The 25,087-nt window shown below is 40.5% G+C and overlaps 1 protein-coding gene across 13 annotated transcripts in view; it reads left to right on the top strand.

Moving 5' to 3' along the window:
* ARID1B (AT-rich interaction domain 1B) overlaps nt 1-25,087 on the top strand; it is a 405,616-nt gene that overhangs the window by 351,666 nt on the left and 28,863 nt on the right. For 10 of the 13 annotated variants that reach the window (XM_039529451.1, XM_039529455.1, XM_039529448.1 and 7 more), the window contains 4 exons: nt 6,747-6,856; nt 7,597-7,755; nt 14,221-14,430; nt 18,176-18,380. In XM_039529451.1, coding sequence (XP_039385385.1) covers nt 6,747-6,856; nt 7,597-7,755; nt 14,221-14,430; nt 18,176-18,380 — 684 coding nt within the window. The remainder of the gene's footprint in view (nt 1-6,746; nt 6,857-7,596; nt 7,756-14,220; nt 14,431-18,175; nt 18,381-25,087) is intronic. The other 3 variants (XM_039529457.1, XM_039529453.1, XM_039529452.1) reach the window with 1 other exon arrangement.

Genomic DNA, 25,087 nt, shown 5'->3' with positions numbered 1-25,087 from the left:
GGTATGTTTTCTGGTAGTGGAAGAAAAAATGGAATCAGAGAGATTTTAAAAAATAAAATAAAATAAAATTGCTTTTCCTTAACATTGGCTAGGCAGCCGTTTATTTCTCCAGGCAGCACACTTACATTCTGGACGAAAAGGGAAAAGCTATTGAACAGGCCATTAGTTAATGCCTTGCATTTCCCCCACCACAGCTGTCCCAGGTAATATTGTATTTGGGTTGTGTAGTTATGTGTTTTGTCTGGCTTGCTGAAATAAAATTACTTCTGAGCATTGAAACTACACTATAAATTCTGGCTTGCCATTAGCAGCAGTAATTTTTCCTCCTTTTTCTTTGGCCCCCAGAGCTGCAAAAATAACCAACAACAAACAGATGGCAGAGTTCCCTGCCTAAGAAGATTTATGTATTCCTAAGGAATAACCAGTTTAAAGGAAGATTCACAGAGGGGTTTTTTTGTTCAGATAATTCAGCCATTCATTATTTCATACAGTGGAAATCTGTTCAATGCAAGGCCATTTATCCTAACAGTCTTTTGTATGGGCTAGTCATATCCTTTTTATTGTGTTATGCATTCTGAAATATTGGATTTTTAATAATTTAAACATTTATCAGAGGTTTTTTTCCTCTTGTGCATTTGTGAGGTTTTCCTTTTGTTCCAGTCTTATTAATTGGGAGGTTACCCAATGGGAAGTGAAATATGAGATGTGTGCACACACACCATATGTGTATTGTGCCGTACTGCTTCTTGAAGTAGGACTACAAGAGAGCATATGCACTATGTCAGACCAGGGTGAAAAGAAAAGAGGAGCCTAATTTGAGAATACATTGGTGGTGAGCAAAGGGAATTCTCCATTTCTCCCATGTCCTGAAACATCCCCACCCCCAGTCCACCCACATCAAGCAAGAAAGAGGTTGAACTTCCAAGATAAGAACTGCTCTAACTGCGGTAATTATGATAACTTTGTGCTGGGTAGAGGGAAGACGTGGGGGTTGTCAGAATGCTCTTTTCTTGCTGAAGTGCAGCATTTGAGGAGGTAAAGAGCGTACAGATAAAGACTGTTACATGACTGAAAATGGGATTTACTGTGCCATTGACACCAACTTTGCTGAGTGGCACTTCAGCCATTGTTCTGCTAAGTTAAGACAACATGGCAGTTAAAATGTGTTTTAGGTAGTGTACAGGGCCAAAAAAAAGCCTCTTGTGTAGTGACAAATTGTTACAAGCTTCAGTGAACAAGTAATTATTTAAATGGAGCCAGTAGGAATATGAATGTGACAACTATTTCTTCATCTGTAATGCCAGGGGAAAAAAAACAGTAAGCAAGAGGGGATTTTTTTTAAAAACACAAGCATATCTTAAGAACTTACTCCATACAAGAGAGAGGGATTTTGTGCTGATGTTATTGGGGATTATTTCTACAATGGTTTTATTCAAAATAGAGTTGCATTGTTGCTCAATATGACCTACTGTTTGTTTTTGCAGATTGGATTTTTATTATTAATTAATATTTATTATTCCCACTCCACTCTGTTTTTTCCTTTGGTATTTTAAATCAAACAGATGCCACAAGTTCCACAGAAGATAGCTTTGCAATTCTACATCTTGTCACTTAAGCAGTCACCGTGTATAAAGCAGAACACATTCACAATTTCTGCTGACACAGAGTAATTTAGGAACATAGGAGTTGCCAGGCTGGATCAAACCAGTGGTCTGTCTAGTACAGTGTCCTCTCTATGACAGTACCAGATGATTCCGAAGAAAGTGCTAGGATCCCTTGACAATTATGAAACAAACTGCCATAGAAGAGGTTTTTCCTTTTCCCTCCCCCCCATCAGCTTTTATCCTGAAACACACGGGTTTATATCTCTTAGATATATTTTATCCTATTTAGAGTTAAATTGACCCAATAGTTTGCTTCTTTTTTTTAAAGAATAACACAAATTTTTCACAAAACTTAAGCCAATAAAAATGTTTTCATGAGGTGGTTTTAAAATTCTAGTGGAAATTGATTATTTGAACAATCAGTCCCATGGAGCCCTTGCATCTCAAATGTTTCAGCACTGTGCTTGTGCATGAGAATCAGAAAGTGACATTGAGGCCATTTTACCCTACAGGGCCTGTAGTTACTGTGCCATAGCTATGCCAGTATAGCCCCACAGTGTAGACGCAGCTTACGGTGACAGAGTGGGTTTTTCCATCTCTGTAGGAATACCTCCTCCCTGAGTGTCAGTAGCTAGGGTTGATGTCTTCCATCAACCTGGCTGTGTCTACATTGGGGGTTAGGTTGACATACAGTGCTCATAGGTGTGGATTTTTCACTCCCCAAGTGCCATAACTATGTCAACCTACATTTTAAGTGTAGACCAGGCCTGATTTCCTTTGCACTTCCACAGATGCATAAAACATTGACCAGAACTTCATCTCTCTTCTATTGCAAGGGACAGCCCTCATTACAGACCCAAGTTTTCTGTCCCACACAGACCTGGCATTTTCTTTCTTTTATTATTGATTGTAAATTATTTACCTCAGAAATACCAAATTATGAAAATGAGATCCTGGAAAACGGTGTTTGTGCTAAAGAAATTGAAGGGACACTGTCAATTCTCTGGCTGATAAAGCAGCATTGCCAAGGAGCTTATATCCACATCACAAATGTCCATGCTGTACCTCTTCTGTGGATGTTAAAAGTACTTGAGATTTCAGTCTGCGCTTGCTTTCCCCCACCCTTACTCACTTTCACTAGGCAGGGGCTTGGGGTTGGGGTCCAGGCAGGGATGTGGGCTCTGGCTGGGGCTAAGGGAGTTGGAGTGTTGTGGGTGGGGGGTCCGGGCTCAGCCTAGGCAGAGGGTTGGGATGCAGGAGGGGGTGTGGGCTCTGGGAGGGAGATTGGGTGCAGGAGGGGGCTCAGGGCTAGGGCAGGGGGTTGGGGTACGGCAGGGGGTGAGGGGTATAGGCTGTGGCCAGGCGGCGCTTAACTCGGGCAGCTCCCAAGTGGTGGCGCAGCCAGGCTAAGGCAAACTCCCTGCCTGCCATGGCCTTGCACTACTCCCAGATGTGGCTGGCGTGTCTCTGTGGTCCCTCGGGGGGCAGGGGGCTCCATGCTCTATCCCTGCCCTGCAGGCATTCCTGGTCAATGGGAGCTGCGGAGTCGGTGCTCAGAGCGTGGGCGGCACGCAGAACCCCCCTGAACCCTTCTAGGGGCTGCAGGGACTTGCCGGTCGCTTCCAGGAGCAGTGCAGAGCCAGGGCAGGCAGGGAGCCTGCCTTAGCCCTGCTGCACCGCCGGACTTTTAGCATCCTAAAATCTCCTGGTTTGGCTTCGGTAGCCTCTGGGAGATAGAGCCTGATTCCAGGAAACTCTCAGCAAAACTGGGAAGGTTGGCAACTAGGGTGACCAGATGTCCCAGTTTTATAGGAACAGTCCCAATTTTGGGGTCTTTTTCTTATATAGGCTCCTATTATCCCCCACCCCATCCCGATTTTTCACATTTGCTGTCTGCTCACCCTATCGGCAACACTATATGCAAGGGGGAGAGAGAGAGAGGCCAAAATATTCTGTTTTGTAGAGTGTGATTTGTTATTGCACTAGCAATGAAGAGAAAAGCAATGTTTGTGTATTGCTGCTCTTACTGTATGTCACCATCTTCTGGAACTGATAGCCAACTTTTAGCAAAAAGAATACTTTGCTGCAGTTTTACTCATGTCACATATACCTTTGAGTACATTAAATTCAGCATAGAATAGCTAATTCATACTCGCTTTATGAAATCATTCTAGCTCTTCTATTCTTATAATAAAGTGAGAGGCTAGAACTTGAAACCTATTCACAGTACACTGCAACACTTTTTTTGAGTCACAAATTTCCCTGTTATCCTCTTTTTTACTTTTGGTCTGCACTTCAGATGCAGGATTATTAGTATCTGTACAGAAAGGGTTGATGTCTTAATTTAGCAGAGTTTTGTGACAGTGATGTTCTCCCACTGCTTTGAAAAGGGTCAAAATAATGCCCCTAGTGTGACATTGTATTAGAAAGTGAAGGGATGTCTGTTGCAAATCACTGGGGAGTATTCTTGCAAGAAGTTACAAAACAGCATTTCAGCAGAGGATGGAGAAGTACTTACAGAAGCTACAAGGAAACTAGACAGTCTTATAATGAACATAGCAAAGCCCTTGCAGTTCCCATCGCAAGGTAGATGAAACAATAATAAACATAGAACAAAGATTGTTAACCACTTTTCAGAGCACTTTATTAAATAAAAAGTTTTTCATAGTTGTCTTCAGCTCCTGACAATCCCTGTTACCAGCACATGTGGAATTGTCTTTAAGTACACTGCAAAGCAGATAAACTCAGAAAAGTTCAAAATAATTTACCATCCAAAACAATTTTTTTTTTTAGTGAATTTAAAAAATGCCTAATACAGTGGTAAGTTGCAAACTTGGGTCATTTGTTTTTTTATTAAACTATTAATTTACACTTGAAAAAACAGGATTCATAATCATAACCTCTGATATAAACAGAATTACAAGAAAAGAATATCGAATAAATTTATAAAAGAAGGATTTAGTCATGTGATGTTCTACTGCAGAAGTGTGGTTAGTGGTTAGCTGATCTTTACTTTCTGTTTTCAGCTTCTATGGCATGAAATTCTGTAACAGTTACATGGGTTAACATTATGTCAGTTTGGAACCAAATTATAGGAGCACATTTTATGCTTTCTTACATAAATGTGAGTTTTCTGTTCTTTGGTTGTTTTTTGGTTTGGTTGGGGTTTTTTTGTTTTGTTTTGGGTTTTTTGGTTGTGATAGTGTTCTTTTAGGGAAACAAACTTATTTTAAATATTTGTAGGATTAAAAAAGTAAAAGTGTCAAGATACTGGTCCTCAACTCATTCTGGTCACAAGCTGCCCTGTTCTTTCAAGGGAGTTTAAGGGCAATACTGCATACAAATCAGATGTTTATTACAGGCCGGCTTCTCAGCATAATATTGCTTGGTTGTTTTGTTGAGGTTTCACACACATTCATAAAAATAACAGCGTTTTTAGCTGATCTCAATAGATATTTGCTGCAGCTGCATCATTTGAAAAAGGCTTTTTGTTCCAATTCTTAAAGTCTCTAAGTATTGCAAGTAATTTTTTTAAAATGTCTCAATTATGATTTCTGTGTTGTGATGTCTTTAAGGGGTTGATTGGGCTACAAATATGCTTTGGAAAAAAAACAAGAAAACATGCCCATGAAAAACACCGGTAGTTCCATGCAGAATATTAAGCATACAGTTGTAAACTCACATGGCACATGGTTGGGTAGATTTTTTGGCAGACCCATAATCTCAACCTGTAGTGATGCTAAAGGTATTAGCAAATTAGCACTGCAAAGCTTGCCAGTTTATTCGCCAGAGTCCTGCTTGCTCTCTGACTGCTATAATTAAAACTAATTATTTTCTAAAACATAGTAATACATGAATATGTGCAGTAATCATTTTGTAGTGGGCAATCTGTGAAGTATTTTTGAAAGCTTTCTCTGTCCCCTCTAAGATTCCTCCTGCTATGTTTGTGCTGACTAGCCAGCTTTGCCATTTTGCAGAAAAGCAATCTGGTCCAACATCCATCAGGTTAATGTTATTTTATTTAAAGAATGTTGCCTTTCTAATTCTTATATTTCGTACATTTTGCAAATCTAATTCCTCCACTTTCTTGCCGCACCTTTTTATCTGTCCTTCCCCCTTTTGCTTATCTTGAATCTCTAAAAATAAAATGGTTGTCTTATAGACAGTCCCAGTTTTTAGTGAATGCTGTGCACATAGTTTTCAGGCAGTGTCTAGCAGTTGTTCTTTGGCTATTTGCATTGAGTTGATGACATGTCATCTCTCAGAATCTGCTCTGTCACGTATTGTATGTATTTTTACCTCAAAATCTCTTCTTGCATTCATATTAGAAATCCAGAAACTCAGCAGTACTGCTGCAGTAATAATATACTTACCACCTGCATCTTCAAACACTGAACAAAAATTAACTAACCTTCACAACACCCAACAAGGTGTCTGTGTAAGTAATATCTGAACATGTAGTCTGAGTACTCACCTGTCATCCCACCTGACTTCTTCAGGAGAGAAAAGTTGAATGCCTATTTCTCCCTTAGAGCTGACTTTACAGATGTGTAAAGTAGTTGGGAGATGAATGTGTTGGAACCCCAAGGATTTTAGTACCTTAAATAAAAAAGCTCACCTAACCATGGAGTTCCAACTGCAGATAGTGAAGAGAAGTGGCAACATGATCTGCTAGCCACCAAATCAAACAGGAGTATCACTACAGTTTTCACCCTTTTCCCAGCATTAACACAGAGAACAATTTTCATACACAGTTTTGGCTTATGTTCTGCTCTAGATAAAGTGAAAGATGTAACAGTTTCTGAAGAAGATTGTCATCTTCCTACTATATAATAGCTCAATCGTGTTATGGAAACAAACTTGCCGGCAGCATTAACATTTTATTTATACTTTGTAAAATGGTTTTGCTGTGTGATATTGGGGGGGTTTTGCCCTCTGTTTTTTTGTTTGGTTGGTTGGGTTTTTTTGTTTTTTGTCTGCTTAAATCTAAGAGACTTCCAGATTTCCAGGTGCTATAATAAAAGAAGGAGAGAGGAAGGTGAAAGACCTATGCTTCATATGCCATCAGTTTTTAACAGCAGGAAGCATTTTCTTGCAAAGCCAAACCTATCATGCTAAACTGTTTCTCCTGTTTTTGATTAGCACCTATGGGTCTTGCAGATATGATGACACCTGGTGAGTCCAAACTGCCCCTTCCTCTCAAAGCAGATGGCAAAGAAGAAGGACCCTCACAGCCCGAGAGCAAGTCAAAGGTATTTCCTTCCTCTGCACGTGGTGTTGGTTCGGCCCAGCAGAAGTCCGCTATGTTGTCCTCCATTCTCTGGTTTTGGCCTACCCTCTTTTGTTCTTTCCTGCATGCCTTCTCCATTCATGTGCATTCTGTTTCTTTCTTTTCTTTCTTATTTTTTCCTCCGTTGTGTGGATCTGAAAGTTACTAGTTCTTATGGCATTTTAACTTGCGGGGGCAAAGCAACCCACTCAAACAGTTATGTGGGGATTTGGCTAAGCCAGGTGGGTGGGAAAGGAGGGTCTTGCCTGGTTTCAATACTTGCAGCCATTTTTCTCTGCCTTCAGTTATAGCTTCCTGTTTTGGCCGCCTCAGCAGCAGCAACATACTTTAATATTTTGCTTTCCTGCCTTATTTGATAAAATAAGGTGAACAGCTTTTTTTTCTTTCTTTCATAAGGGGAAACCCATGCTTAGCATTCCATTTGAGCTTGAAGTAAGCATGGTGGCTTAGTGACTTTAGCCAAGCATCCAGCAAATTTTCCAAATTATACTAATTAACAATGTTGTTTTAATACCTTTATATATATATATATATTTCTATATGTGTGTGTTTTCTGTATGTCTCTCTCTGTTTATATATATATATTTTATATATAAAAAGAATTGGTCAGTTTGTTAAACTGGATGTATTTTTTTTGTTTTTGTTTTTAATAAAGTTTGCCCTGCCTTTGTCATATTATTTTTTTTTATTCCTCTACCACAGGATAGCTACAGCTCTCAGGGTATTTCTCAGCCCCCAACCCCAGGCAACCTGCCAGTCCCTTCCCCAATGTCCCCAAGCTCTGCTAGCATCTCCTCATTTCATGGAGATGAAAGTGATAGCATTAGCAGCCCAGGCTGGCCAAAGACTCCATCAAGCCCTGTAAGTGGCTCTGGTTTTTTGGGTTTTTTTGTAATTAATTATATTTTAATGCTTGCTTGTTTGTTTTATAAATTCTTTTTCTTCATAATTTATCCACTAAAGGATTTTCTTTCTTTATAATAATAGGGCCAAATTCAGCTCTCAGATACATGCGTACAACTCCCACTGGCTTAGCTTCTGTGGGACCTGAGCATGCCTATCAGAGGGCAAAATTTGACCCAGTAGTAATAAAAAGAGTAAAATTGAGTGCATTGTGTAAGTTTACTGTCTGGTAATACAGCAGTTGTTGTGAAGAAAGCATCCTTCCCATAATGCATCAGCTTACAGAGCATGCCAAATGTGTTGATAAGGACATTCCATTTCTGTTATTGGGTCCAAACTCCTTCACACAACTGACTTCACTGTTTGTCCCACTGTTCATTAAGTATTACTATTTAAAACAAATATATTTTCTTTTCTATGGGTAGTAAGAACAGGCACCGTATAGATTACAGGCTCCGCACCACAAAAGACACCTCAGACAAGTCTGTCATTTACAGTTCCGAAACATTTTTATTTCCAAATTTCATATGTAGAAATATAAATTCTCAGGGCACCATCTGAAATAACATCAGTTGTTATTTGTTTCACTCAGTTAGTTGAAATGAACCAAAAGGTTGGTGAAAAAGTTAAGGGATGTATATTTTTAGAAAACTCCTTTTTTAGATGAACAACGTGTAATCACAGTAGAAACAGGTTATGCAGAAAAATCTGGATCCAGAACAGCATGAGACATAACATTTAAATTAAGTATCATTTCCAGATGAGATGCAAAGAGCAAAAAATACAAAAAAAAAGTGTGCAAACATAAGCATATATGGGGATCTAATATCCATTTGACCATTTTTGGCTTATTTCTTAAATTAGGAAAGTATATGTCATTCTTTTATTTAAAATATTACTTCACTCAAGCAAAATACTATATTATAATTATATACGAAATATAATGCTCTTTTCCAATGTTAATACATAGCTAACTTAGCAACTAGGCTTTAGTATAATGCCTTAGTTTTCACAAGATAAATTGAAGAGCACATCTCAAGGCAAAAGCAATTTGGAGAGGGGAATAAGTCTAACCAGTCCAGAGCCTGGAAATACAACATCCAAGACAGGGAATGTAATTAATCACTCTTACATTGTTGCAGCAAATAGAGCCAGACATTAAAGTTGTCCCCAAAAATGTTTATAGACTTCACATGGCAATTCAGAGTTACTAACTTTTTGTTCCTCTGGGAAAGTAGTTAAGCTCATAGCGTTTTATCTGCAGAGACAGCTTTCTTCATGGAGGGTGACATTCTTGCTAGTGTAGAGGGTCCATACAAGACCTTCTGAACCACATTTAATAGGCTCAAGTGAATTTTTAGAGTTTCTGTGCATGCCCTCTGCACTGGTGTGAATTTCACCTTAAAAGGCCTGAGGAGGTATGTACAAATATAAGCTCTGCAGGGGAGAACAGGGGAAGTATAGGAATGAGATGCACCACCTTAATTTTGATGTCCATATGTCATTGACTTTGAGTCTCAGAAGGCAGCTGGTGTTCCTTACGCCCTCCGAGTCCCATCCTGTGTTTATTTTAATAACATTTCTGAATGGACAATGCTATAAACTGGTGATGGGAAATTTTCTTTTCTTTTCTTTTAATGTTTTGCTTTTTTCTCGAAGATTAGAAAATATTTTGTCTAGTGAATGTACATTCCTGAGCTCATTTTAACAATTTGTTAATAAACCACAGGGACCATCGTGAGCATATATGTATTGTTTCCACTTAAAATTAACAAAAAAAAATAGAATATATGTGTGAAGGAGGTGGGAAGCATTATGGTTTTGCTTTCAGGTTAAACTTCCTGTTCCACATGCTCTTCTCTTCAAATACGATGTTACACCTCCTGCTCAGAGTTCTTAGCAATGATTCCATAGCTTCAGTTACCTTCTCAATACGTAGTTCGAGTGATTAGAATGGTGCTGGTTTGGAGAACTATAGAATTATAGAAAAATAAGAGCTGTCAACCAGCTCTTTTTATCTGTGGAGGCCAGACTGTTGGATAACTTAGTTTACAGCTGATATTGACAACACTAGTCTGACTTTGATTGAAATGATTATTGGGATTCCCCATTCTTCACAGTAATATATGAAAATAGCCTGTGCTGGCTAATATATTCATCAGATTATCCAAGTGCTAATGTTCTGATAGAGTTCTTGGCTCCAGGATTGAGTGTGGGCAAGGGTCAGCATGGTCTGTGGTTAGCTTTGCAGTACCCCTGCACCAGCAGAGTGGGTCATTTTGTTCAGTGATTCCTTTATGCAAGTGTAGAGGGAGGAGATGCAGACAAGAGACTATCATGATATGTATTGTGGGATTCTCCAGCTGGATAGTTACAGTGGCATTGTTATACTGTAATCAGTTATGTAAAGAACAAAATGGCTTAAAAATTAATTAAAATAGAATAGGAAAATATGTGTGTGTCTCAATATGAGAGAGACTGTGAGCAGGGTCATTGTCACACAAATTAAATCAGTAGGGTTATGAACCCCCTTAAAATGCTCTGAAACTGTTCACTGTATATATCTACATATTAAAGTAGAGCTGGTTGAATGGTACATTTTTCCCACAGTGCATTCACTGAGAGATTTGCAATCTGTCAAATCCTTCAGGCAATCAGTAAAAATCTCCATGACTGTGCATTGTCTCTTGAAAGCACGAAAGAGTCTTTTGCAAGCAGTCTTTTGAGATTTCAGCCATGCGCAGTTGTGTCTGTATGTGTACTCTGTGTGTGCGTGTGCCTGCACATGTGGGTATATAATAAAAATAGGTCTTTATTATTATATAAATATTAACAAACTCTTAAAGTGGGATTTATCAGGCTGTGTTTTACACACACATACACAGATGCAAACAGAAATAATTACCTACAGCTAAAATCTGAAAGGAATTGTTGTAGGAGACAATGAACTATCAAGCAGATACCTTGGATTGCCTGAAGGATTCTTGCAGATTGACCATAGGAGGTGTGGTAGATTACTGCTCTATGAGGCATCAGTGTATGTTTTGGTGCAATATAAATAATATACAAATTAAATATGGAAATGAGTTTGCTTCTTCTCATCTTGTTTCAAAAGCCACCACCCGCTTTGGCATGACAGGATCTCTTCACAGGAAAGTCCTGGGGCTAGAGTAGCAGAGGTTAGGATTACAGGGGAATTGAAGCCAGGTGATAGAGCTAGGTATGACAAGCTTGCCTAAGCCCTATTGGTTATTTTAATCAGACCGTAAATGCACTCACAAAGAAAAATGTAGGATATTTGTTGTTAGTCCAGTATTGCCTGGTACTCCCCACTTTAATTAAGTTAGTCAGTAGTTATGCTGTAATAAATCCCTATTTTCTACAGTTTAAAACTTACCTGCTCTAGGCTGAATCTGGCCATACAGGACTGCAGTTTGTGTTAGTGTGTGCACAGGCTTGTGTAAAGTCTGTCATTTTGCACATAGTGGTGCAGAAGAGAAAAAAAAACATTTACTTTTGGGAAAGGGTATTGTTTTCCCCCAGTGCATTCTTCTAAAGTTAATGTTTCATTTTAAAAGAAAATTGCAGAGTGAGAAGCACTTCTTACCTTCTGCGAACTGTGAAAAGTTTTCAAATCATACTGTCATTTTGGAGCCTGCTGCCATGTTACATAAAGCAACATAATTTGAGACAGAGATAGTATAAGAGCCCAGTATGAAAGACTGTAAACCAATTGACATTTTGCAGTGGTACTGGTTTAAAAGAAGAAGAATTTTATAATGTAAAACCTTTCATTTGAATATTAAACCTGAACTTTCTTCTACTGGTGAACTTGTATAAAAGCATAATAGAAACTAGTTTATTACCTCCTACATTAGATGTAAGTGGAGATAAAAATTGCTATATAAAACCTTGTATTTCCTGCCTAGAATATAGATAAAGATGTCTGTGATATCACAAATGTGAGACTGTGAAATTAATGCTGGTAAAAGGCAGAATCGTTTTGTTCTTTACTTAAGTGGGTAGCACTGTAGCTCCACTCTGCTCTGCTATTCAGAGTTATATGCTCAGCCCTAGGTTCCTATTTGAGAATAAAATATTTAGGATTATGACTTGTCCACTTACTGTCCATCCTCCTTTTTAAATTTTCCTTTCCGTTTTAATAATCTTCAAAGTAAAAACAGTTCACTGGTGAAATATTGTTTAAAAACACAGTGCTCCTAAATGCATGGGATGAAGCAATTTCGGTTACAGAACTGATATCACAACCACATACAGAGTCGTTAAATTTGTGCTTTTGCAGCCTAATCCATGGGCCTTATGCCAGTGCACACGCCTCCCTCCATTTAAAACCAGTAAACCACATTCAGCCTTGGCTCCATTGACTTCCGGGAGAGTTGCAGCACAGCTGAATTTGGTTCACTGAATTCGATATTGCACCTTCTAACTTTAAAATGTGAAAGGTAATATTACATACATATCACTAGGAAGGATTACAACTGAAGAAATTAGAGATTCAGTTAGCAAAGTGGGGAGCTTTTCAGGAGCCAATTTATTTAATTAAAATTAATATCCATTCACTGGAAATAACAACAACAATGGAACTGCAGGGTCACATCCTCTTGGCTCTGATTCTCTTCCCTCCTGGCTCTTCCCCAACATTGTCAAGTTTCAGCCAGAGACCAGAGGGAGATTTGGAGCTCTTCAGATTTTCCAGCCCAAATTGTACAAGGTGATTGGTGGCAATGCTTTATGCAAGCTGTCATTGGCTTTCTGAACACCACAGTAATCAATAGGCTAAAGTCATTGAAAGCTGCATATCGCCACATTACATGTTGCATCGTGCCACAGTGCCAAGCCCTGGTCAGAACCATGTGATAAACAGAAAGTTCGTTCTGTACTCGTCCCAAAGTACATTTGGGAATTTTCTTTAGAGTTGATCGGTCAAACTTTTTTTTTTTTTTTTTGCTTATTTTAAAATATTTTACCCTAAAAGGCAAAAAGAAAAAATGGAGAAAAGTTAAGCAGGGGAAGGGCAATGGATGGACAAGGATGGTGAAGTGTGTTTACCACAGCCAGTGCCACACCTCTGATATGTTATATATACAGAATACATTTCCTTCTCCATAATGTCATGTGAATATCTCCTTCCCACGTAGCTTGGTGTCCAAATGTCCTGATCATGTCTAATTCTGAATAACCCCAAGTTCACTAGGGGGCAAATCATCTCCCCTCCTCTGTAGGGACAGAGAGCCCTCTTGCAGCAGAACCCAGAGCATTTATACTGTGTGGAAGGGGGACACTACCGAGAGAGCTACACATGAGTGGGATGCAATCCCTGTGAGTCACAGAGCCCAGCTCACAGGGGTCTCTGCTTGCATAGCAAAGGTGTGGAGAAAGGGTCCAGAGCAGGCTGGTGGATGCATTTCTGCGCAGATCCACCAGCTGTTTCCTCTCCCTTCCCTTGTAAGGAACGGGAGGGGGATGAGAAATGCTGAGGTTTTGCTCGCATTAAAATTAGAGGAGTAGCCACATAATGGTTCCATTCTTACTACTCAGCAGAGGGAGAACTAATTTTCCCCCCACCCTCCACTTTTGTGGATTTTCCCGTTACCTGGTCCAGCTACTTGGAATGGGCTCTGCTTCTGTTTATACCCCCAGTTTTCACCAGTGTGCTATGTATGTTCTTTCTCCATACTCCGAATACATGTGATGGCTATACTCTGTGGTTCTCTTTCACCTTTGCAAGTGAAGAGAGTGGTTACTCATGACCAGTACTCAAATTGGCTGGTATGAGAAAATGACAGTAGGCTCCCTCTTCTGCATTTTTGGGTTTTTTTAGCCAGACATGATGGGAAGAGTAGGTAAGACATAATCACCTACCCCTGTCCAATTCCAACACTGCTCACAGAGCAGGTTGGTTGTCCTAGCTTCTGCTCTGAGCTGTTTCTTCAGAAATTCCTCTTCTGATGGAGCATTTTGGTGCTTTCTTTCTTTCAGGGTGTTCTTTGTGTTATACAAGTTGTTCAGAAGAGGCTGATTTTAATGTAGCTTCATTTAAAATTGTAAAGTGCTTTGAGATCTGTAGGTGAAAAGCTCTGTATAAAAACTAGATATTTTAAATGACTTAAGGCATCATCAGAAACTTGCCTTCTGGGATCCAAAGCTCAGATCAATGGAAGAAATATAAGAAAATAATGAAAATGGGGAGTTTGGGCCCTTTATTTAAAATCATGTAACTTGCAGTATATGGCCAGAATGTACTGTTTGTGCCAGAACTAGTAGCCTTCATTCCTGACTGTTGTGTGATAGCTTTAGTTTGTTTGACATCTTCTCTTTTTCAGTGTTGTGAGTATCTTACTTTCTTTTCCCTTCCCTTCCCACCCTTCCCCCAACTCTTTTTTTTTTCTTTTTGTGCTCTAGAAATCAAGTTCCTCCACCACAACTGGAGAAAAGATCACAAAAGTCTATGAGCTGGGAAGTGAGCCAGAGCGCAAGATGTGGGTGGATCGATACCTCACCTTCATGGAAGAAAGGGGCACGCCTGTGGCCAGTCTGCCAGCTGTAGGCAAAAAGCCACTGGACCTCTTCAGACTTTATGTCTGTGTCAAAGAGATTGGAGGTTTAGCACAGGTGAGTGGAAGTGGATGAAACTAGACCGTCCAAAAATTTAGCCCTGCATTCCTCCTAGAATATTTTCTGCTAGTTGCAGCATTACGAATTCTTCCCTGAAAACAAAGGGGAAAAGACATGGAAGTTTCAGTGTAACTAATGTTTGAGGGTAAGTAAGATCAAGTGTAAATCTAACCCAGACTAGCCTGCCATGCACTAATTGACCATGTGGATCCTGCTGCTGCATACTAAAAGCTCTGTAGTATTTACTCCTGTTTCAAAGCTGTTTGAACTTTTAGTGCGCAGTGGCAAGGTCCACACGGGCGCTTAGTTTGGGGTAGATTTACACCCCAGCTTGCCATGAACTCAGGGTTTATGTAAACAAGCCCTGAGGTTCATTTTGGACCCCACAAGTGCTCTCATAGTGCACAGTGTGGCTCTAAATTTCCTAGTGTCAAGGGAGCTTAGTCTGCTGTGCGATCAAGGGCACTCTAGTAGTGCTAAGAGAGACTCAGAAGAGAAGGCCATTGGATTAAAGAGAAGGGTTAGAAACATGGAAGAAGATCAAAACAGGTGATGGAAAACAGCTGTTCTAGAGATGGAAGAAAAGAGAGCGCCTGAAATCCATCCATCTCAGACAGGGAAGTGCCTCTAGGAAAAGTCAGTTCAAATCTCTTAGGAAGTGGCAGGAGTATGTAATTTGCAAGCAATGTCTGTCCCAAACCATTCTTCTTCCCTCTGTATGTTTAGATTGTACACTCAGCTGGGAAGAGACTGTGTTTTCCTCTATGTTTGGAAAATACTTAGCACATGTTTTGCATTGTTTCACTCTATATAAATACAATAATAATCAATAATGGGGAAACCTACCCTAAAGGCAGGAAGGTAGACTGGGGAAAAGGCTGCAAATAAAAAAGATGTTGGTAGAAGTCAGAGATACAGTTTGCTGCACTGAACCTTGTCTTTCCCACCGAGAGTAAATATGAGGCCTGTGATGTCACAGATGAGAGAATATGAGGTTCCTTTTTCCACGTGCGAATTGGGGTTAGTAATAGTTGCCTGACTCACACTGATGCTGTGAACATTAACTTATTTAGGTTCAATCCCATTCATGTCTTTAGATCCTTTAATGTTTGTGGAGCACTTTGAAATAGAGTAGATACTAAACATTAAGTAGTAGTAGTATTGGATTTGGGATTCAAAACCTTCTTTTTGCCTTGCTGGCCCAGGCCTGCTATGTGCTGAATGCTTCCTGTGAGATGGTGAGAGCTTACAACTTGAATTGAATTAAGGGGAATTGAGGGTGATCAGCACTTTGCAGGATCAGGCTCTAAATTTTGAGTTAGATTTAACTAAAATACACATGATCTCTACACTAAAACACACAATCTGAAAACAGAAGTATGTTGTATTGAATTGGGCCCATGGAAAGTGAGCCCCTGGTAATGCTCCCACCTAGCCAGTTCTGGAAACCCACTTCCAACAGTGATTACTGCTGATTTTAACAGTAGTACTCTACATAGCATGATATAGCATATTGAATTAGACCATGGTCATTCAAGTCCAGTGATGCTAACTGGCGCCACAGAGGAAGGTAGAAAGATCTAATGTATTGCACCTTTCCACTTGTTAAATGCTGTCCATGGATGAAAGGTGGGATTCCATTCTGACTTTTGCAATGACCAGCTGATGTGTGCCCCGGAGTTTTCCTGAACTTGCAAACTTTATTATTGGTCATAAAACTCTGCAGCCCTCTTTTTAAGTCTAGCTACAGCATTTGACTCGGTGTCTACAGAGGCTCGAATGCTTCTACACAACTGGTTAATATTAAACCATTAAATATAAGACAAGTGGGAGTTGAAATTTGAAATCCTAAAAAGGCCTGCATGTTTGTTTATAACGAGGGTCATTTCTTTTTTTTTTTTTTTAAAAACACATTTTGGGCCCAAGCTTACTTTCCAATATGGACCAACATGTCTTACCGGTGAGGAGATGCTGTCCCACTCAGATACAGTTTTGAAAGGAACTTGATTTATAGGTTTGTAGGCTACAAAGGTTGATCGTTCACTGCGGGCATGTTAACATGTATTCTTTGGTTAGGGCTACAGAGAAATGCACATGTTCGTCTAATGAGATTTATTTAAATATAGTTGGATGGTGCCCACCTGAAAAGCATAGTTGCCCCTACCACTGCTCTCCACGTTTCATGATCTCTGCCCAGTGAGTGAGAGGCTGTAGATGTGCAGCGATGGTGCGTATTTATCCTCCGGAAGCATTGCATTTCAAGGTACCCCAAATAGCGCTTTGCTTCCCTCTTCCAAAGCCTGGGTAGACCTGCTGTTGGCAGCCTCGCTTTATATGCCAATACACTGGACATTTGGGCACTGGGTACTTCTGTGTGCATTATGCAGTGTGTTTGTTGTATACCACGTAGTGCAAAGTAAATGGGCAAAAAAGGGCTGTGTGATTGGGGGGTTAAGTCTCAAAAGTGCCAGTTTATGAAAATCACTTTCTCTTTGACCCCCGGATTGCTGCCAGATGTACCTGGAATACACAGAGAAAATAAAACTTCACTCGGCCATGCCAGTCTGCTTGTAATTAACTCTTTTGCCAAGAGAACCATCCTATCTGGCAGCTGTGAAGGGGTTATTGAACACAAAGATAAAAACTATATAAATATCTCCTTGGCTGGCATATAGGGTTGGCAACAGATATGACCAGTAATAAACTTTGTAGCTATTTAAGCTAAAATAGGGCGATAAAATCTCATGCTTCAGGACGTAAACTGATCATCATAGCATTCAAGAAGTACGCTCCCCCTTCCTCCCCCTCCTCCCCAGGATATAATCTTAAGAGACGCTGAGCTCTTTCAACTTCCATTTACTTCAGTGGTGCTCAGCACCTCGTCGGATCATACCCAGCACTGCACATCTAGCTTGATGCACATTGGGGCATTTTCACCTTTGTTTAAAGGAAAAATACTGGTCATTACTAGAGGCACTGCTGGACCAATGGTCCGATCTGGTGTGGCAAATCCAGTGTGCCTCAACCTAAGAGCATAGTTTGAACAGGCCCTTTCAGTACTCCAGCATACGCGACAAAACAAGGCTCACACCAATGGCATGCTTGTATCAGCAGAGCTGTAATACAGAACATTACTGCATTGTCCCAGTGTGTTTGAAGTCTGCCTTAATTAATAAGGGGCCTCACTTGACTCTGCATCTCCTGTTGCAACGGGATCATATCCCACAAGAAGCCTTAAAGTGAAAGGATTTGAACCAGAAATTACAGGCTAAACTACCTGACAGCTGGTGGCTGTTCTGGAGGAAATGTTTTTCATATCAGTGCTGAAACACTTAAACTGCAGAATAACATTGTTATTGCTTTTTAAATTAGTTTTTAGAAGCTGCTTTTTTAATTAGAATAGGGTGTGTGTGTGTGTGTCAGAGAGAGAGTCAGTGAGTGTGCATTTGAATGGAGATAAATAGCTAACTGAACAGCACAAGCCTTGGAAGAGTGCAAGGCATTTAAAAGATGCACCATGCAGAAGACTCTCAACAAGCTTTTTATGTAGCTATCAGCAGGTTCCTTAATGGTTTTATAACTGTAAACGCTGTCTGTGCACTACTGAGTGGGGGAGTAATGAGCATTAGTTAAAAGAGGCAAATAAAAAAAAGTAAACCAAGACATTAAGTGTTCTTTTTCCTCTTGGCTTTAAACAAGCCGCCTTGCTGCAAACCAATACTTCTGCCATTTATTTTGCTAGGTTAATAAAAACAAGAAGTGGCGTGAGTTGGCAACCAACCTGAATGTTGGCACTTCAAGCAGCGCCGCCAGCTCCCTGAAAAAACAGTATATTCAGTACCTGTTTGCCTTTGAGTGTAAGATAGAACGAGGGGAGGAGCCCCCTCCAGAGGTCTTCAGCACTGGAGATACTAAGAAACAACCTAAGATTCAGCCGCCATCTCCTGGTAAGTAGAAGAATTACAGCCTCTTACACAATAATTCACTAGACTGCATCCTGCATCTCTCAAATCTCCTGTCCCAGCAAACATTTTAGAAGCATCCCTTGCTAACCTTAGATAATCTACCTAAAAAAAATACTCCTTGGGGATCCTATTTGTGTTCTGAACTGGTTCCAAGACAGTATGAAAGTTAACTCTAAGGGTAGACTGCAGAGATGCGTATATGCCCACACATCTTTAAGCATTTATTTGTCTCTCTCTGAAAAATACAAGCATTCTAATGATCAAACTGTTAAATGGAAACAATAGCAGCAACAATAACCATCCCTTGCATTTGGTCTCTGTAAGACATCAGATACCCAGGAATAAATAAATAAATAAAGTAAGGAAGGGCTGGATTCTCCCATCCACACTTCAACTATTGGAAATCTGGAGCCAAATTTCAATGGGCCTGCTGGCAAGTAAAAGAACTACTCAGTGTAAGTAAGGATGGTAGCTTTTGGCCCAATAAATGGAACTCAGCCTGCTGCCCCACTACTGTTTATTTGAAATGCCTGGCAAATGGAGAGAGTTGCAAGACTAGAGAACACCCATAGTACAGTATCAAGCTTTGTCATTTATAGACTACGTCACTTTCCTCTGCCATTGTTGCTAATCCTGTGTATTAGATTGAGTGCTAGCAGCACTGTCTGTATCCTATTGTCAGCTGTAGAAGGGCACTGCAGTCAAAATGGTTGATTTTGGTTAATGAATCTTCATGTACAGTATGGTGCTTGAAGTAGTCAGGAAAGTGAGATTTGTTTTTTTCTGCCTACATTCAACTCAGGGTTTGTAAAATGACAACCATGATTGACATTCAAGCTAGAGAAAGCTATAGGAGTAACATGTTAAGCATGTGAAAGAATAAATAGAAGGTTTTGTTGCCTTTTGGAGTATTTAACCTCTTGGTTTCAGACAGAAGAGGAAAAGAGGACTTATAATTGGTATACACTATTTTCTGTCTGCATGGAATCACAAAAGGGAAAAGACCTTTGTAAGTGTGAATCAGAAAGATGGGATGCTCAGACTCTTTCCTGGTGTGGAGTACTTTTTAATACACAATAATCTCATAGATACATAGTGAATGGGGGGCATTCACTATTACACAGGCCACCTCCTCCCATTAGCAACATAGTATAATCCCTGTGAAAGCGACAACAGTTGCTTACATGGAAATGTGAATTTAGGAAAATATTTAATATAACTTGATTTCTTTTAGCAGCTGGAAATAAGGAGAAGAGCCAGGAAACCAGCCAGCTGTCCCCTTAGTTTGTGACCTTCTCTCATAGATATTAGAAATAGCAATGACCTATTAAGTCATGCAATTACATTCAGTTGCCAGGTAGGATTATTCCTTCTGATGCTCACTCTGGTGCTTTGTCCAGTATTGTAAATGTCTCTAGTGATGGGGCTTAAATTGCTTCCTGTTAGAGACATTTCAAAGTCTAATAGAATTCAGTGTTATGAATATTTTCCTGATATTCAGTTCAAATTTACCTTCCATCACCACTATGTTCACCCCTGTATAACACCCTAAATGTTTATACCTTACAAATACTTAAGGTTATCGTGTACCCCAACAATAGGTATTTAATGTATCAAGCAAGCATGTTACTCTGAAAAACAAGTTTAGGAGGAGGAAAGGCCCACGTATTATAAACAAGAACAGCAGTCAGAGTATTTGACTCCCTAGAGGGAGTTTAGATTAGCCAGCACATGCACTCTTATTAAAAATTGAAAGCTGTTGGATTTGGCTGCATCACCTGCAGCAAGGACCAGTAAATGGAGCTGAAACCATTAGACTCATTAGGGAGAAGGAAAAGAACTTTTTTTTTTAATTAAGCAGCAAAACTAAAAATAAATAAATATTTTGCTTCCCTCTTCCTTTCTCCAACTCCCTTACAATGTTGCCATTCAGTAATTTTGGTTAGTGGTTCAGGAACAATTATCATAAAACTGTCTGAATTTTGTGTTAAAGAATCTTTATTTAAATAAGCAGAGAAATGTCATGGGCTGCCCTGCATGTGCAGTTCCATGTGCACCTTGAAACTGTAAATGAAAACTGCAAAGTCCAAGTTTGAATTTATCACAACATTACATTCAGTTCAAACAATCTGTCTGGGAGCAGAACTGAAACTATTTTTCCAAAATAAAAACACAGCTGGACATAGGGACCAGAAGAGGGGAGGAATCAAGCAATGATCTCAAGGTTTATTTTGTTTGCTAGAAAAGAACTTGTGTCACTGAATGGGCTGCACTTCTGTGTTGAAAAAGGCTTTCCCAGTGTGTATCAGCTTTAGTACATGAAATCCCGCTGAGCTATAGATGCTGCAGAAAGTACAGGGCCTGTTCTCTTAACAGTTGGCTCTTTTTTCCTTTTTCTTCAGTTTATGGCAACATTAATGTTTTAACTGCAGTAGGCTTATAGATGTACTTTAGGTAATCCATCCATCTTTGGCTTGCAAATGGAGCAGGAGCCCACTGGAACAGGAAGCAGTAGACTAAAAGGTTCTTGCTTTTAAACATTAAGACATCATGAGATTGGTTCTGTGCAGGCACACCCCTGTGCCTGCACATAACAGCCTTTCTGAAGCCTGCTTCAGCTACACAGAACCAGTTGCAATATTGATACCGAAATCAATACATGATAAAGAAGGGTAGGGTTGCCCTTAAGGGAATTGGGCTTAACCCCCTCCTGTGACAAATCACCTCTTTTGCAGCTGATTCTATGAGGCTGAGGTTCAGGTGACAGCTTGAAGATCACGTGGTCTTCATGAAAACCAGCAAGTAGCTCAGTTGCTAAGAAGAGGTTCAGGCAGTAGAAAGGATCCTGCCAGAGTCTCTGGGTCGGGGAGGAACTGAGGGCTAGATCCACAAAGGTACCTAGGCACCGAACTCCAACATTTAGGTGCCACTGACATTCTCAAAATCACCACTCAGCTGCCACCTACCCTGTAGGCACCTAAATTCTGATAGGCATCAAAGTTTCCTCTGGTGGGCAAGTGCCAAGCCGCCTATGGCTACCCCACAACTTACAAGCTGCTTCATGCCTTAACACATGCCTAAGCCCCAGCAGGATTCTCAAATGAGTCATTGACTCGCAGGGCCCAAGCCAGTAAGCATATCTCTGAGCATGCCTGTTGGATCAGGCCTTGCACAAAAGACAACTGGGGGCAAGCAAGTCAGGAATTTTTCATGCATGTGCATGTCAGTCTGTCCTCAGAATACCCAGTAGCCCAGTAGTTAGGGAGCACTTCCCTGGGATGTGCAAGACCCAGAATCAGATTGCTGGTCTGCCTGATTTGGAACAGGGATTTGAACTCAGGTCTCCCATGTGAGGGCTCTAACCACTGAGCTATCGAGTATTTGGAGTGGGATCTCTTTCTTTTCTCCTGTTGGAACTGTTTCACATATTATTTGGAGCCTGGACTTGAACCTGATTGTCCCACCTCCCAAGTGAGTGCCCTTAACCACTGGGCTATAAAATCAAACTCTCTCTCTTTCTTCCTCCTCCAAGAAAGGACTGACCTGGGGCTACAGAGTCTCTCTCTCTCTCTTCTTGAGAAAGGGCAGATCTGCCTTAGGCATCTAACTCCAGCACAGACAGGCACCTCCTTGGCCTGTCAGTCAGGCACCTAACGCCTAGATTGCTGCGAGTTGGGTGCCAAAGTACTTTTGTGAATTTGGGCCCCAAGCCCTGCCCTTTTCTTCTGCATTTCACTCCCGGCTAGCTTAGGTGGCTCCCCCTCAGTGTGCTGGCTTCTGAGGCTCTCTTTCTTAGATGCCTAACATGCCCCATGCATTTTATGCAGAGTCTGGACACCTAACTTGGGGCTGAGGACTCTGATTAAGCAGCAGAGAGCCTAAGAGTTATGCTTTGCAATGCTCTGCATTGCAGCCCCTTGGTGGAGTTAGCTCAGAGTTCATATGCTACTCCCTGGTAGATGGCCTGTGGAGCGGAATCCTGCAAGGAGCAGGCTAGGAAGGAATGTGAGAGTTTCAGGGAGTAGATGGGCTCCTGCAGAAGATCCTGGGTCAGGAGAAAGCACGATTGGTATGTTGAACTTGTATCAAACAGTTTTGTTTTGAAGAAATAAAACCAAAGTCCTGAAGTAAAGGGACTGAAATCCTGTGACTGAAGAGTGTTCTTTGGTACATTGGCTGGTGAGTTAGCCCAGTGGTTTACATAAGGAGGTCGAGGGATCAAAATTCTACCATCACTTACACTTCTTTTAACCCCATTGACTTTAGTGAGGATGGGTGGTAACTGAAGGTAGAATTTAGCTGTCTGGGCTGCCTGTGACAATTCAAGGCTGCCTGTGACAATTCAATATCCCAGCAACAACAATGGAAGAGTTGGACTAGTTCAGCAAAGCAGTAGGTCAGTGGGCCTTGTTCAGTGGAGGCCAGAGTCAGACACACCTCGGCCAACTTACTGTTGTTTTTGTTCTAATTGTCCATTTTAAAGCATGAGTTGGATGTATGCTACTATCAGAACTTCTCCAGTCCACTCAGAAATCATATGAGAAGAGATGGCCTTGAATGTGTCATGGAGCTGCTTCTTGCAGACAAACAAGCACTAGGGAATAGCAAGATCCTCATAAGTGTTCTATCTGGGATGCTAATGCTTTTTGGAGATTCTTGTGAAGACAAAGCCATAAGCTTGTTAGTGTTTTATATATGAATGTTGTGGAAAATTCTAAATTGAAAATACAAGGTGGCCATTATGATAAAACGCTAATGATTACCAGGAGGCAAATTGCAAAAAGCTTCCAACATATATGATCTGTTTTCTATTCTGACACTATAGATTCTTTTGTTGGTCAGAAAAGAAATTCTGTTAGCTACAATAAATAGATCAATTGGGTACACATGACTCTGGAAGTGATGGCCATTGTTAGCCTGTGTATTTGGGGTTTGTTACTCGTTATTGTACTGGCTCAGAATTAGCTGTGAGTTAGCTCATGGATGGATGTAGACAGTGTCAGAAAACAATGTAGCATTGAAAATCTAAACAAAAGTGGGATGTAAGGAAACTTGAAAGAGGAGCAGGTAGTAGCTTTGACGCACAGAGAAAGGGGTTCTGTTTCATGATTTCCAACTGGAAAATATTGCTAATGATAATATGTGTAATATATCTTAACAAAATATATAAACATATATGTGGGACCATACCTTCCTGTCATATGCATAGCACCTAGTGAATGTTGGGCAGTACTCAGCGATAGATTGGGGCACTCCTGAATAAAATCCAGACAAGACTTTGGTCTTGACGGTCTCACACAGATCATATGATAGCAAACCTGTGAAAGTTTGTGCTCTGTTGTAACACAGAGATCCAACAGCCTGTTCTCTGTGTTTCCTTGGCAGCAGAGACAAGACTTGGGGAGGCGGGGAAAAAAGCCAGTCATTCAGTTAGTAAGTTTGTAACCAAAAACCCATCCATCTTTACTGGCAGGTGGCTGACTGAATTTCTATTATTAGCTGACAGGTGATGTCACAAAACCTGTCATGTAGCCAACCGGGGAATCCCCAGTGGAAGATAAATGAGAAAAGGGTCTGGGTTATAAATAAAGGTGCCCTCTGATTGACCTCTGTTCACTGTAGACCTGTGGCATATCTGACTAACTCTCCCCTCCCCAGCCCACCCCCATCCTAGTCAGAATTAGGGCACTGGGTTCATACTGTGTAAATTATCTTCCCAGCGTGGCGTCTGGCTGTTCAGTCTGAAGTATGTGAATGTACTTAACCTTCAGTAACCTTTCCATTGTTTACTTTAGCGTATACATTTGTAGCTTCTGGCAAAAGGTAGGGATATCCTAGAGAGAGCATGTCAGGCCTCCTAGTAATGGAGTTTCAAGAGGTTGCATTCTTTTTTTTTTTCTTTTTTCTAAAGGAAAAATAATTCTGGCAAGAGGAAGAATTTTTTTCTGTTTTTATTAACTGCACATTTGAACTATTGTAAATAAAGGGTCTTTCCTGAAACCACACTCCCTAGCATTGCAGGCCTTTTAAGGAAGCAGCCACTGAGGTGCTAATTTCATGCAGCTAGCAGCAAATTGGTCCATATAGGAGGCTGTGAAGGATGCCATGATGAAAATGTTGCTTTCAGACAGTTTTCTTTCAATTTTTTAAAATCTGCGGTGGCACCTATAAGGCAGGTGCTGCTCAGGTGTTTTTGTATGTTGAAAAATCACATATTACACTAGTTGACTAGATACAGAGGAGTATTTTTCTGGCTATCGCCAGTCAGCTGTATGGTCTTGTATGCACAGCTTAAACACTTCAAATAATTGTCTGTTTCCTTCTTTTTAATTCTCTGTTGTTGTTGTTTTGTTTTATAGTCCTGAGTGCTTATGTAGGACTTGACAAAGTAACGAGACAGGATCCCTGTTTTAAGAAGTTTACAGTCAACTTAAACAGAATAAGCAGCAAAGAATCCTGTGGCACCTTATAGACTAACAGACGTTTTGCAGCATGTGCTTTCGTGGGTGAATGCCCACTTCATCGGATGCAAGAGTGGAAATTTCCAGGGGCAGGTAAATTTCCAGGGGTATTTACCTGCCCCTGGAAATTTCCACTCTTGCATCTGACGAAGTGGGCATTCACCCATGAAAGCTCATGCTGCAAAACGTCTGTTAGTCTATAAGGTGCCACAGGACTCTTTGCTGCTT

Source organism: Mauremys reevesii, linkage group 3 (assembly GCF_016161935.1).
Source record: "Mauremys reevesii isolate NIE-2019 linkage group 3, ASM1616193v1, whole genome shotgun sequence".
NCBI lineage: Eukaryota > Metazoa > Chordata > Testudines > Geoemydidae > Mauremys > Mauremys reevesii.
The sequence above is the reverse complement of the archived record's forward strand: the minus strand, read 5'-3'. Positions and strand labels throughout refer to the sequence as shown.